The sequence below is a fragment of the Kryptolebias marmoratus genome, linkage group LG5, assembly GCF_001649575.2.
Source record: "Kryptolebias marmoratus isolate JLee-2015 linkage group LG5, ASM164957v2, whole genome shotgun sequence".
NCBI classification, from domain to species: Eukaryota; Metazoa; Chordata; class Actinopteri; order Cyprinodontiformes; family Rivulidae; genus Kryptolebias; species Kryptolebias marmoratus.
In genome coordinates, this window is record NC_051434.1 from 19,707,569 (window position 1) to 19,721,392 (window position 13,824).

The 13,824-nt window shown below is 42.3% G+C and overlaps 3 protein-coding genes across 4 annotated transcripts in view; 1 reads left to right on the forward strand and 2 right to left on the reverse strand.

Annotated features, from left to right (window-relative positions):
* Window positions 1-57: 57 nt before the first annotated feature.
* On the reverse strand, window positions 58-4,059 carry pex11b (peroxisomal biogenesis factor 11 beta). 2 transcript variants are annotated; one of them, XM_037975745.1, is made up of 4 exons: window positions 3,982-4,059; window positions 2,659-2,774; window positions 2,383-2,584; window positions 58-1,304 (listed from the first exon to the last, which is right to left on the reverse strand). In XM_037975745.1, the coding sequence occupies exons 2-4, from the start codon at window positions 2,753-2,755 to the stop codon at window positions 914-916; spliced, it is 690 nt and encodes a 229-aa protein (XP_037831673.1). In that variant the 5' UTR covers window positions 2,756-2,774; window positions 3,982-4,059; the 3' UTR covers window positions 58-913. The 2 variants fall into 2 exon arrangements, with proteins under 2 accessions (XP_037831673.1, XP_017286200.1); XM_017430711.3 differs by having other exon boundaries at window positions 3,788-4,055.
* A 1,370-nt stretch (window positions 4,060-5,429) lies between these two features.
* On the reverse strand, window positions 5,430-6,701 carry snapin (SNAP associated protein). The gene is made up of 4 exons (XM_017430685.3): window positions 6,532-6,701; window positions 6,316-6,362; window positions 6,051-6,169; window positions 5,430-5,668 (listed from the first exon to the last, which is right to left on the reverse strand). The coding sequence occupies exons 1-4, from the start codon at window positions 6,645-6,647 to the stop codon at window positions 5,561-5,563; spliced, it is 390 nt and encodes a 129-aa protein (XP_017286174.1). The 5' UTR covers window positions 6,648-6,701; the 3' UTR covers window positions 5,430-5,560.
* A 409-nt stretch (window positions 6,702-7,110) lies between these two features.
* chtopa (chromatin target of PRMT1a) overlaps window positions 7,111-13,824 on the forward strand; it is a 16,011-nt gene continuing 9,297 nt past the window's right edge. The window contains exons 1-3 of the mRNA XM_017430684.3: window positions 7,111-7,417; window positions 10,726-10,815; window positions 11,927-12,077. Of these exons, the coding sequence (XP_017286173.1) occupies window positions 10,751-10,815; window positions 11,927-12,077 (216 nt within the window). The 5' untranslated portion in view covers window positions 7,111-7,417; window positions 10,726-10,750. The remainder of the gene's footprint in view (window positions 7,418-10,725; window positions 10,816-11,926; window positions 12,078-13,824) is intronic.

The following is a 13,824-nucleotide window of genomic DNA, read 5'->3' on the forward strand; positions in this document are numbered from 1 at the left end:
TGGCTGAACAAATAATTTGATTTTCATGCTGCAAAATTCATCACAGTGACACAAAAGGAAAGGTCAAAATTTATTTGAAGACGTCAAAACTAACATTAAAACGAAGTTTTGTGAAAACATTTGACCGTATGGGTGCGGCTCCAGTTTGTCCCAGTTCATGGACTTTTTAGTTACAGTGGTTAAATTTGCTTTGAGGCACTACAAGGCAATGTCAGCTCTTTATCGGACAAACTGTGTGGTGAGGAGACGAAGAAAATGTAACAGGAATGATATTTTGTAACTTGCGTTCGTGTGGGGAAGTAGCTGATGGTGCGTCCCGTTTGCTGCAGTCAGACTTCATTCACACCTCAAACTCAGCGAGGAGAAGCGAAAAGTCAATTCGATGCCTTTTCAGCATGTCGTGTGTCAGAACAGCACCACACCTTACTTTAACACAACAAACACACAATCCTCACAATCAGAGCACCTCCCTCAGATCAATTTTACCTAAAACCCTTCAACTCAAAAAGGGCTGACTTGACGGATAAACGCATCCTCTTAAACTGAAACTTTCACAAGAACAGTGTTTTTTTATTAAATCTTAGTGACTTATGGGTGCTAAAACTAAGAAAGGTTGCCCCGGCTCTGTTGGAAGACTAAAAATGAACTTTTCTGCTTCTAGACGATGGATGACTTTGGCTGTTAAATGTACAAGTTATACTGACTGAGAAGATAAAAGTTAACTTTAAACACAGGCAATAAGAATGCATATTTCTGTCTTTATGTGTGCACACGGATTTGGTCGTAAAACGTCACACTTCTTTTATAACTCCGGCCTCTGGTTGGTGCAAGAAAATGTGATTCATTCCTCCACGTTAGTTACAATCAGTAGATGTCAGTACAGTTCTGCCGCATCTTTGTTCCTCACTGGGATTTACGGCTTGAGTTTGAGCCACGGCTGGACTATCGTGAGGATGGAGAGGACAGAGGAGAGCAGGCCGCAGGTCCCGACGAAACCTGGGCTGGTGGGGTAAATCCCCAGCCTGTCGAGTGGGATGAAGATATCGCAGCCGTTCTTCAGCAGGTCCAGCAGGAGCGGCGGGTTGCCGTGCAGGACTGTCAGCACCTGTCGGAGGCGCCGGCGGAGCCACGCAAGAGGAGGTGCCACAGCGGGCGAACAGAGGTGGTCGGCGGGGAGGGTGCTGCCGTCGGACACGGGGGGAGGGGCGGACTTGGCGCTTCTGTGGCGAGCCTCGGAGTCGAGGAGAAGGCAGAGCTCATACATGTCTCGGGTCAGGTTGAGGATCAAAGCAAAGAGGTAGTACCTGTCGAGTGAAAACCACACGATACGAGTGAAAACGGGCTTCTAGGGCCAGAGGTTCAACAAAACTTCAGCAACTTAAAGACAAAAACATCCTACTGTTGGTTTAGTTTCGGGGCACAAATCCTGGTCGTACCTTAAGGCAGCCAAGACCAGAGACGACTGCTGGTCGTGACAGCTTCAATATCAAAGGTTTACAAACAACCATTAATGTCACGTAACGGCCATTTCTATCAACATTTTTACTGCTTCTACTTTGCACTTCACTGTTTTTCACATGGAATACTGTGGTTGTTCCCTCCACAAAGGAGGTTATGTTTTTGGTAATGTCTGTGTGCAAGATTACTCAAAACGTGAACGGATTTTCATTAAATCTTCAGGAAACATCGAACGTGCTACAAGAAACATGAGATTAGATTTTGATGGTGATCTGGTCAAAGTTCAAGGTCAACCCATGTTCTAATTTCACAGCTGGACACCTGATGGGTCATGGGTGATCACAATTGATTTCACGGTCGTGGGGTCAAAGGCCTACATCACAGTTGACCTAGTAAGATAAGATAAGATATTCCTTTATTAATCCTGCAGCGGGGAAATTTACATTGTTGCAGCAGCACAGAGGACAGAGCAGAACCAATATACAGAAAAAAACAAATGAATATAAAAAATACTAATAAGTAAATGTTTTTAAAAATACCCCCGTTTTCATGCCGGTCGTATCATTTCATTTTGTTGTATTTATCGGCCGCACCTTCAAAGGCCGGTCCGTGAAAAACACTGTCTGATAATGAACCGGTCCGTGGAGCTAAAAAGGTTGGGGACCGCTGGTTTAGAACAATTACGGTGAACTGAAACAGCGCCTCCACTAGCCATCTGTGAATCCTCAGGTTTATTTAACAGAGCTCACACAAAGAAGCTGCTCAGCAGAACAAAACTGACACCAAAGCTTTATTTTATTTTGACGAAAACTCCAGATGGTGGAACTCTGTTCGACCTGTTATCGAACTCAAGTTTGGTTGTGATACCAGAATAAAGGGAACTGGTTATTTTAACAAGCTACTTGGGGAATGAATGCGACTTGCCTGAAAGACCTCTGACTCCATTTCCGTTGATCCAGTTTGGACACGAGGCCGGTTTTTCCTGCCCACAGTACGTTGTCACAGGCAAAGTACATGGCTCTGTTCAGGTGGCTGATGGTCAGGCAGAGCCTCAGCACGCTGTCAGACAGGTGGATGGTCCTCTTGGCAGCCTGCAGAGCTTCCACAGAGTTCCCCAGACGCAGCACTGTGGGTAGACACACACACCAGTCACACCAAGCATCAACCCTTTAGCAACAAACACATACTGGCTTCACTTACACTTTCTCGTCAGGCTCATGTGAGCTTCCAGGTCACTGATTGTTCTGTGGAGCTCCGACGCAGCCTTGCTCTTGCTCAGAGTGTAGCCCAACAGCATGCAGGCATACTGAGCAGCCCTGTGAAAGCACAACTGGGGTTAGCGAGCCGTTTCGGCGAGGAACCAACGAACCATCATTACACCTGATGATGTTTGTCAGAATCTGATGCAAATCGATCCTCTGTCATTCTCTTTCTCCCACCTCCCTGTCTTGTTTGGAACGATTACCAGGAAGAGACGTTTGTTATGTATAAAAGCAAAACAGGTCTGAAGACTTGGGTTTGAATAAACCTCAAGACTTTTGTCATTTGGACAAACAAGGCCAAAATAGAGATGTCTGGCTATAATTCACAGTTTCATTCATGTTTAGGGAGAAAGCAAACACCCCATACTAGCTGTCAGCACGGTGGTGGAGGGCTGATGGTTTGGGCTCATGCAGTCACTGAGCCGACCAGGAACTCCTCTGGAGTCAAATGTGAGGACATCTGCCCTACAGCTGAGGATTGGACCAAACTGAACAATGATCCCAAACACAGCAGCTGATCTACAACAGAACGGCTGAAAAATGCTGCAATAAGCTAGGGTAGTGATACATAATAAAGTCAGGTACATACGTAGTACTTACATACCTGGTATGCACATTGTATATGCTTGATAAGTACAGAGAAGTACCTCTCAGGTATATATCCAGTAAACACCAGGCTGTATTATGTGTTGCTATCATGACCTAATTCGTTTTCAGACCACAGTCTGACTGAAATGTTGTGGTGGGACATTAGAGGAGATCTGCAAACATAAACTAAACTGAAGTCATGCTGAGAAGAAGAGAGGGCCAAAGTTCTTTCACAAAGATGTGAGAACCTGACCAGGTCGTACTGAGAGTTACTGATGCTAAAAGCTGCAGGATCACAGGACAGCGTCGGGTTGTCAATGAACTAACCCCGCTGTTACATTGTAAATAATGCTAATCTTTAATCGTTTCTCTGTCGTCTCAGCTCTGACATGAATACACGTGGATGGAGCTAACAAGCACACCAAGTAAAGCTTTAAAACCGACTGTGTATAATGCCTGTTTATTACTAATAATACTACCTAAGCACTCTTTCCTTGGCTTGACTCTGAGCGTTGAACCGAACCCAGGAGTCCATGCTGACGGAGCTGTGGACTGGACCGAACCTGCTCTCCCTTTCAGCTACTAGCGATGCTGCAGCTGCTAGCTGGAGGCTAGCTAAATGCTAGCTGTGTAGCGTCTTTGTTTTTATTTCCTATAATAATAATAAGCTCACTGTCTTCTGCAACAGTTGCATAAACTGAGAGGGAAAAAGTCCGGCCTGCCCACTTCCTCGCGTTTTCACACTAACTTCCGACGGCAAACCTCTCTGTAAAAACCTACACTGCCCCCTAGAGGCGAGCATTATGCAGCTCGCCGTGCGCGCATCGGAAATGTGTTTTTTTTTTTATTATTTTCAGATTTTTTTAAAGTTCCTTTAAGACCCGCCTATAACATGAAGTGCTCAACAGTAAGGAAATTTAATTCAACTTATCTCAAAATTGTATTCAGTTGTAGGATCAGAATTAGAGTCAAGAACAGCGTTTGTGACGTTCTCAGAACCGGGGTTAGGGCCAGTTTAGATCAGATATGAATACAAGCTTCTAAACTTGTACTGCTATTTTTTAATTCTTGTCATAATGGTGGCACATTGAGAGATTAGCACTGAAGTAGTACGCTATAAAAAAAATTGAGAATCACTCTTTGGCTGACAAACATTATAGTATCACCACTGTGCTTCACAGCTTTGCCTTGACAAACCAGTTCTAGTAGTTATAATGCAGCCATCACTATATTCAGAGAGTCTTTTAAATGCTGCTTACAAACTCTAAATGTTCAGTAGCCATTTTTCCTGGCCTCTACTCTGTGAAGCACAGCTTTCTGGAGTGCAAGTGACTCGAACGGATGCAGTAGTGAGACGCTCTGATCTCATCTGTGAAGCTCTCTCGGGACTGCCTTTGGCTCAGACCATCACATACAGGGTCAAATTAACGCTAGTGACAAAATAGTGTCATTTCAATACCTAATTGTTCACCCAAAATCAAATGAAACTGTTGTTTAAACCTTCTGTGACTTTAGAGTACATATATTTTGCTAAACAAATCTAAATTTGGACAAAGTTGTGGACAAATATCAAACGTGAAATTAGATGAAAAGTAAACATCGGCTCGTCACATGTTGTTTAAAAGTGGGCATAAACTGTTCGTGCTCAGTCTGTCTGTGGCAGTGATGTCCAATCCTGGTCATGGAGGGCCGCTATCCTGCATGATTTAGATGTTTCCCTGCTCCTCAGCAGGCCTTCAAGTTCTGCAGAAGCCTGTTAATCACTCAGTCATTCAAATCAGGTGTCTTCTTCTTCTATAGATTTTAACGGCAGCTTGCATCCATTTATGTTGCACTACTGCCCTCTATTAACTCCTACCATCTATACTTCAAATTAATTTAAATATCCCAGTGTTTCAAATCAGGTGTGTCAAAACAGAGACACTAAAACATGCAGGGCAGAGGCCCTCCAGGACCAGGACTAAACACCACTGGTTTGTGGTGTGCATCAAACAAGAGGTGGGTTCAGTTTTTACACGCATAATCCAAGCACTCCAACAGATCATTTTTGATAAAAACCTTGACATCTAAGGTTCAAGGGAGGCTACTTTTACTGTGTACAAGATCATTATTTTGTATAAATTAAGACAATAACTTAAAGGATTTTTATTTTTATGTCAAAAACAGCACAGGGTAGGAGTAAACACTTGACAAACAGACATTTAAACATTAAAGGAAGACTGGTCCTTTGGGTGCTCCTGTACAGGGAGGTGTCACGGTTTACTGGGGGAGCGAGAGGTGAACACTCCCGATGCCTCCAGCATGGTCTTCCTCCGAGCCGTCTCTTTGGCCACGTTGTGGTTAAGTCGTCTCAGGCGCTCCTGCGGATGAAAGCATTCAGCACACCCTTTAAATGTCTGACAGCCTGCAGCTTGAAGCAAGAAGAATTATCAACCAATCAGCCCACATCCTCCCCAGTGAATTTCTTATCACGCCATCAGAACGACCTCACGTTCTGCTTCATTCTGGCTTAAACAACGGCGGGCGATACGCATTCCTTCAAGGAATGCTAGGCCTTCAATTTAGTATAACATTTCTTTGCATGTGAATTGTCAGAAAGGGTGTGTGTGCACTGCAGGTGTGCCATAAGGAGGATAAGGTGAGGTGAATTAACACAACAGCAAACGATTTTGAACTATAAGGGCAAAAGTTTAAAAAAAAAAAAATCAAGAGTTAAGTGTGTACCAGAGCCCGGACACTGACCTGAGCATTCTGCAGGATGTTGTTTACAAGCACCACTCTGCGTCTGGCATTAAGCAGCTTCTTCACATAAGGATCCAGGTCCAGCGCCACCTTCTGGTGTTCATTTATCCTGCACAGCTCTGCCAGGGCAGAACATAAAGCACAACCGAATAAGAACCACGTTGTTTTCCTCGGTGTATTGATTTTAGAGCTGGTTTTCACGTGTTAGCAGTTTAATGAACACTGAAGGAGACATGATTTAAACTGACAGACAGACATTTTTTACCCGTGGCCAAATTGTCTATGTGCTCCCTTAATTCCACCTGGCTTTCTCTGCAAAGAACAAAAAACAGAAATGCTCAAGAAGGGCAGTCACTGAACGCAAAACAACGCTAACTGAGAACCAGCAGTAGTGCAGGTTCATTTAAAAATAACCCTCCCAAAACGCAATCACGTGACAGTCATGCGACAGTTGGGGATCTTAAAAGGAAGCTTTGTTTACCTGACTGAGTGAACATGCAAGTCCAGCTGTTGGATCGCTGGTTTCAGGAGGTCGAGCAGCCCCTCGGCCACAGCATCTTTATCGGGAGAAGTTTCTGCCACAGCCACGGAAGCCATGTTAATGGGAAAAAAAGTCAACAAAAACCTGAACAGGAAGCTACGTATTCTGACGTCACGACGTTAAATCACTGTGCTGCATTTGATGATATCAAAAATTCCGATATCCGACCTTCAACGGTAACAAGAGAAGAGAAACAATCAGCAAAAGTCGGAATTTCTAACTAAGTTAATTCTCAACAGGTAACGTCAACCTTCGCATTTAACACTATTCCACTAAAAGGCAAAACACGTAAAATTCTGTTTTTTTGTCTTATATTTGCCCTAAAAGCATTAAACATATTCATTTGCGAGTTTTTTTAAGCAAATTTATGTCCTAATTTAATTTAGATATATAACTTGACATAATGTTTTTTAATGACCACGTTTCTTTTCCCAGGATACACAGGCGTGAATCTGGGTTTCAAGTTTCCGTTCCTTTTTTAAACAGAGTTTCCATTTCCGGGGGTACCTGAACGCAGCGGAGGGCATTCTCCATTTTCTTCCCCAGCAGTCGTCTCACCCACCAGCACCATCTTAGACGTTTTTGGTAGCATTGTCGCAACAGACAGTGTTACTTAAAAACTACAACTAAAACCTAGCCGAAGTCTGTTTCATGCTATATATATATATATATATAAACACTTATTTAGGAAACAAGCCTGTTAGAGTTTATTTTTAGACAGAACAATACAAGAGGACGCCCACGGTGACGGTGGAGCTAGCTGCTGAAGCTAACCTCAGCTAACTGAAAACTACGGATTTTCTCCACTACTGACGCAAAACCAACAGTAAGTAATAACCTTGTAGCGCTGTGAGACCATTTGAGTAAGTTTAAACACGCGTACAAAACATGATTTATTCATTATTGTCCGCTAATGTGCAGCTAGCTACCTTGCCTTTATTGAAAAGTCACGCTACTGGGAAAGGCTCAGAGTAACTTGTAATCCTGAGTCATAAAGTTACACGATGTTGTTCTGCGAAAAGGAAACTGAAACTCAAGGGAGGATTTTTGTATGTCTGGACAGATGTTTTAAGAATTTTTATCTGTACGAATTTATCATAGCTTAAAATCTTTATTTTCTTCCAAATCAGTAGTTTTGATTGGTGTTTTTTCTTGTCTTACTTTAAATCAAAGGCATACTTTCTGATCGCATCACATTTAGGTGGGGTCAGATCGGACAAAAGAGTTTCAGTAGAAGCCATGCCAGTAACAAAAACACGGACATCCACCCTCATTGTGATTAATAGCATTAAAGCATATATATGTTTCACTTTTAAAGATGAAGTTCAGATCATCGTCTCTCTTTTTTTACAGTATATACAGGACAGATTGTTCCATCAAGTTACAACAATGTCAGATATAACAGGGTTCCAAATCTCCATGTTTTTTTATACAGTTTGGGGGTTTATGTGTTGTTTTAAGCATACAGATAATATTATCAGACCGCAATGGCTTTTTGACATAAAAAATGCTTAAAAATCAAGAAAATACCTCAGAAAATTTGAGGCTGGAACAGTATGTGGAAAGTATTTACCACAAAACTGAATGAATCTGATTAGCTTTAAGCAGTGAGCTCTGATTAGCTGCTGAGGTAAATTATAATGTGCGTTTTTTGGTCTGTCTTAAAAGATACTGACATTTATCTTAAATAGTTATTTAAGGTATTAAACTCCTACCAACAGGGTTTAGCCAACATTAAAACAAAACCTCTCTGGACTTTCTGATGTTAATGTTTGGTTGTGGGGGTTTCGGTGTGATTGCTGAACGGGAGGCCTGAAGTTGATCTGCTGCTGTTATGCCTCTGAGCCGTGAAGCCAGTTTCTCACTGCGTTGCGACTGCTGGAGACTAGTTAGTGACCCAGAAAATAGGCAAATCATTTTGTTGCTGTTCCAGTGCGTCCTAAACATACCAAGAGAACTGACGATAATATCACACTTTCAGGATTTCCCCCAGAAAAGTGGCTAAGCCTGATGGTAGGCGGTCGTTTGCCAGCCGATCACAGGCTGACCATGATTTAGTAAAAAAAAAAATTAAAGTTGACAGGAAAGTTGAAAATATGGCTATTTATTATGTGATATTGTAAGATATTTGTCAAATATTTACACAACTACAGTTTTACAAAAAGGCACTTTTGAAATACTTTTTTAAAACAAAAATACAATTAAAAATAATACAATTTGTTTGCACCTAATTTAAAAATTGCAAACAAGGCACCAACACACGTCTCATGTCAAGACCAATGAATAACAACAGAGAATTGAAAAACAGAGATGCTGTACTGTACTGTGCTTTTTGTGGCACAGGCTGCATGTTGGATCACTACATCTAACAACAAAACAAAGCATCTAATGCTGAATTTAATAGCATCATCTTACTGGTAAACAAGGATAAATTAGCACGTTTCATATTAATATTTTCACTACAAAGCATGCTTACCGTAGTCGGTCTTGTAAAGCCACCCGCTGAATTTCAGCTCAACTAACCATTGTGGTCTATAAACACTCCTTTTTGTCAGCTGCAGCAGTAGTTTTGAGCCGTTTGATGATCCTTGTGATCTCTCACAGAGGGATCATATAAATACTGAAACAGGCGAACAAGCTTCGCTAGAGCACCAAGATCGTCCATTTTGAATAGAGCGCGGTTCACGCAACCTTATAAAAATTGGGAGGTGCGTGACACAGCGCGGGCCTTCGCACGGGGGCGGGGACAGTGCGATCGCATCACTTAGGCGCACGCACCCTTGCGCGGTGATCAACGCGTCAAGTTGATACGAGTGGGGGAAAAACGTGTCTGAAAAATGACTTATTCTACAATAAACAAGCGGAGCTTAGCCTGGCGGCAGGGGCAGTTAAGCCCGTCGGCCCACTAGGCTTATAATACACTGGGGGAAACCCTGCACTTTGCTAAACCAGTTTTTGACTTTTGTTTTACATATGAATCATAGACATTTCTGTTAGCATGTACAGTAAAAAACAAAACAAAACACAGACTCTAAGTCTGACAATCTGACCAGTCCTGTTAAAGTCCTCTGGTTTGAAATGTTCACTACAGAGCTGAGACGAATCCGTAGCAACAAAACCCTCCCTTCTTACTGCACTTTCCCATTGCCTTCTTAAATCTGTGTTACTGGGAAACCTTCAAAATGTTAAGAATTCAATACTGAGCCGGTTATTGCAACCGTACACTGAACAAAATCCGGTCATAGCTGCTCGCTCTGTGTTTCCTCCTGTTGGCTCTTCTTGAGAGGAGAGACGAATCCAATATGGCGTTGACGCAGGATGAATTCCAGCACGTAATGAGGCGTCTACGTATTTATATCTGTGCCGAGCAAGTCTGTTTTGAGTAGCCATCTTTTGAAAATCACGGCTTATTTTTGAGAAACTGCATTCTCGGTCGTGCACATTATTTTGTTGCCCACCTCCACCCTCGGCTCACTTTGTACTCACCTTGGCAGCTGCCAGGTTCATGATTTAATCTACTGGAGTCCACTTTTGCAATGAAGAAAGGCAGATTTTAAATAGGTATTGTTTGCCATCAGTCTGGTTTTTAGAACTGGACACTCAGAGCTGCAGTACTGTGCTCCTGTACAGGTGTCCAAATACAGCTAACGCTCTAGGATTACAGAAACTAAATTAAGAAGGGTTCAAGATGGGTTTGAGACACCCACGGTGACTATTTGAAAATGTGACTTGCGCAAAGAAATTGAGAACACCGGCGAACGCTGCAAGACATTTGAGAGACTCCCTTGCAAAAAGCCTTCCAGTAACTAGTCACAGCCCAGTCAGATACCACCTTAAAGGAGGTGGTGCAGATCTCCAGCGACGTTGCATGCCGTGTGTTCAGTTTCACCCCAGTGTCTTTGTCCAGGGTTAAGTTAAGGTTGAAGGCAACCATCTGAGGTTAAAGTTAGGGTTAGTTATCAGATATTAGCCTACCCTCAGCTGAACAAAAGTGTGGACACAAAGTCATTAGAAAATAATTTCGGTGTTTGGAATGTACTGTTTATTTAAGATCAGAGCTTCATGTCTAGGTTAGCTTATTACATCTTTAATGTCTAACCAGTTTTTTGTTTTGTTTTTTTGTCTTGTTTTCAGGAGTCTACAATCAGAGTTTCTCAAAATGAGTGCTCCCTCGTCCCAAAAAGTTGTCCTGAAAAGCACCACCAAAGTGTCTCTCAACGAGCGGTGAGGCGCCACGCACCCTGTCAGCAGTTAGTCACCAGAAGCAGAGGCCACCCGTGGCTTTTTATCATTGTAGTACTCTCTACGGAAGGCTGCTGTGGGGGACCGGACCCAACATGGATGCAGTTCTGGCTGTTCCCCGCGTGTGCACTGCTCACTCAACTCTGTCGGCCCCGCCACCATTTATTAACACATCGGCGGGAATCAAAGTGGTAGCTCTGCGGGGCAGAGGGGGTCTGTCCAGGCCAGAAGCTTTGTGTAAGCAGTGCACACATGTAGACAAGGGGAGAGGGTAGTGGTCAAGCTTGGTAAGCAGTTTTAATCCTATGCTGGACCAGACCACTGTCCTAAAAGGCCTAGACGTGCTTGCACCTTGTTCACACAGTACACTCCGCTGTATACGTTTGTGCCTTTCAAAGGAGCAGGGAGATGGTGCGTCTCCTTATTACTGCTTCTGATTTTTCTCTCTCAAGCCTGTGGAACTAAAGCACAGTCCCCTTTTTATACCTCTGTTCTTTCATTCCTTTTCTCTCTGCTGAAGTCTGTCCATGACCCAAATACTCAGTCCTAGCTTGGACGTGACTAAAAATCACCCCCAGTCACACCCCCCCCCCCTTTCCTACCTTCCTGCACCAGCACCACTTACTCAGTGGTTAAATTAAAAGTCACGGTCCTTGCTGTAAGTGGCTGAGTGGCGCCTCATGTCCGGGGCCTCTGCTGCAGCGCGGTGACATCCCAGCCGATCAGCCAGAGGCCTGTAAGTGGCAAGTTTGAGCCGTTCTCCTGGAGTCTCTTCTCACCTCCTGTTCTCAACACTGTTTTTGCACTCTCGTGTCTCTTCCTTTCTTCCTTCTCCTCACCTGTGCTTGTTTGAAACGTGCTAAATGCAAACAAAGATATATATTTTTTGCATTGTCATATAATTGAGAGAGAAAAAAAAAGTGCCAACAAGTGGAACAGGAAGTCGTGCGTGACTTAAGAGCCACAGAAGTCTTAATAGCCGCATCTGTATAATGAGAAATGACTTGATGTGGAACCCTGCTTCCTCCTCCTACTCTGTGTATCCCGACCCCTTCTTTTACTTCCTTCCTCTTCTTCCCTCCCACCTTTAAAGCTTCACTAACATGCTGAAGAACAAGCAGCCCACTGCAGTAAGCATTCGAGCCACCATGCAACAGCAGCATTTGGCTAGCGCCCGCAATCGCCGGCTGGCCCAGCAGATGGAGAACCGGCCGTCGGTGCAAGCAGCTCTGAATCACAAGCAGGTATGGTCGAACATCGGGTAATCAGGGGCTTCGTAGTCTTAGACCAGGGGTCTGCAACCTGCGGCTCTCTGGTTCCTCTGCAGCGGTTCTTTATACCTTTCACCAAAAATAACAGAAAAATAAGTATTTATGTCTAGAGCCACAATAGTTAAAGCGAACTGCAGCGCTTTTCTTGTCCAGTTTTCTTTAATATGTGAATAAAATTTCTGTAACAAAATATTATTAAAGAACTAACTCGTACATCAGTAATTTGTTAATCAATTTATCCCTTCATTGGTTTAACTTCCAGTTTTTCACTGAAACGCACAAAAAAAGAATTAAACGTTTACATTTACAGCACTTTGCTGAGGGGAAAATGGAAAAAGGGTAGTTTTGCAAATATTACTGTTATGAGTTTATGAAATCAAATGTTTTGCAGAAATGTGGCGATCACTCTGAGAACAATAAGAAGTAGAAGTAAAAGCTTGTATTTTTATGAAAAATACTCAAGTTTAAGGAAATGAAGGTAAGATCAATTTAGAGAAAATATCCAACAAACTGTCCTGAACTTTATGTTCATTCAAATAATTTACCTGGATGGTTTCTTATTTCAGAGTGGGGTACTTATTAATTTTCACAAATATAGAGATAACCCACAAGGGCCTAAATCTGATGAAACAGGGTATAAACCAAATGTTTTTCCCCTCCATAAGTGTTTGTTTTTTTCCTTTGTCCTAAACTCTACAGATACATGACAACATTTCGTTATAGTGTTTATTTTCAGAGTTTAACAAATGTTTTTGTAGTATTTATATAAGGCGTATTAAATTTTCATCTTTATTTCGATCTTGAAGTAGGTTTTGCAACCTCAAAAACTGGCCTCAAAGCATCTTTAAGATTTTATAATGACTCGAGGGTACTGTAGTATCAGTGAGCTCGATATTTCAAAAGACTTCTTGGACTGCAACACATCATAGAATATAGGGCTGCAATGATTAGTCGACAATAATAATAGTTGATGACTAATTTAATTGTTGTTAAGTCGTTTTTTATTACCAGTACTGCTGATTTTTTTATTTTTAAACGGAGTGAGACGTCTTCCCGCCCACCTGTCTCTGGCGAGCTTCACACATGCGCAGTAGCATTCAGCAGCATGATTAGTCATGGCGGCTACTGGTGAAACAACACGGCGCGCTAAACGACAGTTTCACTCTCGATAAAGGAAAAAAAATTATCCGCAACATTTGCAAAGCGGACCTCACATATCATGGAAGTACTTCTGTGATGCACGAGCATTTAAAGAGGACGCACGTCGGACATCTGGAAGCAGACACAGAGTTATATATAATTATGTGATTCCTAATCTGATTAGTCGACTAATCGTTTCAATAGTTGATGAGTAATCGACTATCAAAATAGTCATTAGTTGCAGCCCTAATAGATTATTATATTTCAGGTATCTTGTGTTCATATTCTGCACTTTGAGAACGTATTTGGTAAATCCAGCAGACTCTCTGGCCTTGATGCCCACTGGTTTAGATGATAATGATGATTAGTGCTGGGCGATATAACGATACATATCGTGGGGACGATAGAAAAGTGTCTATCATGATATGTTTTCTTCTATCGTCTCTATAGTTTCTGTCGTTTCTATCATAATTGTATCAATGATTCATGTAAATATTTCATAATGTAGGCTACGACGAATGTATTAGTGTTGTCACTTTGCATACATTCAGTTTATATAAGTGATAAATAAGAAGAAAAA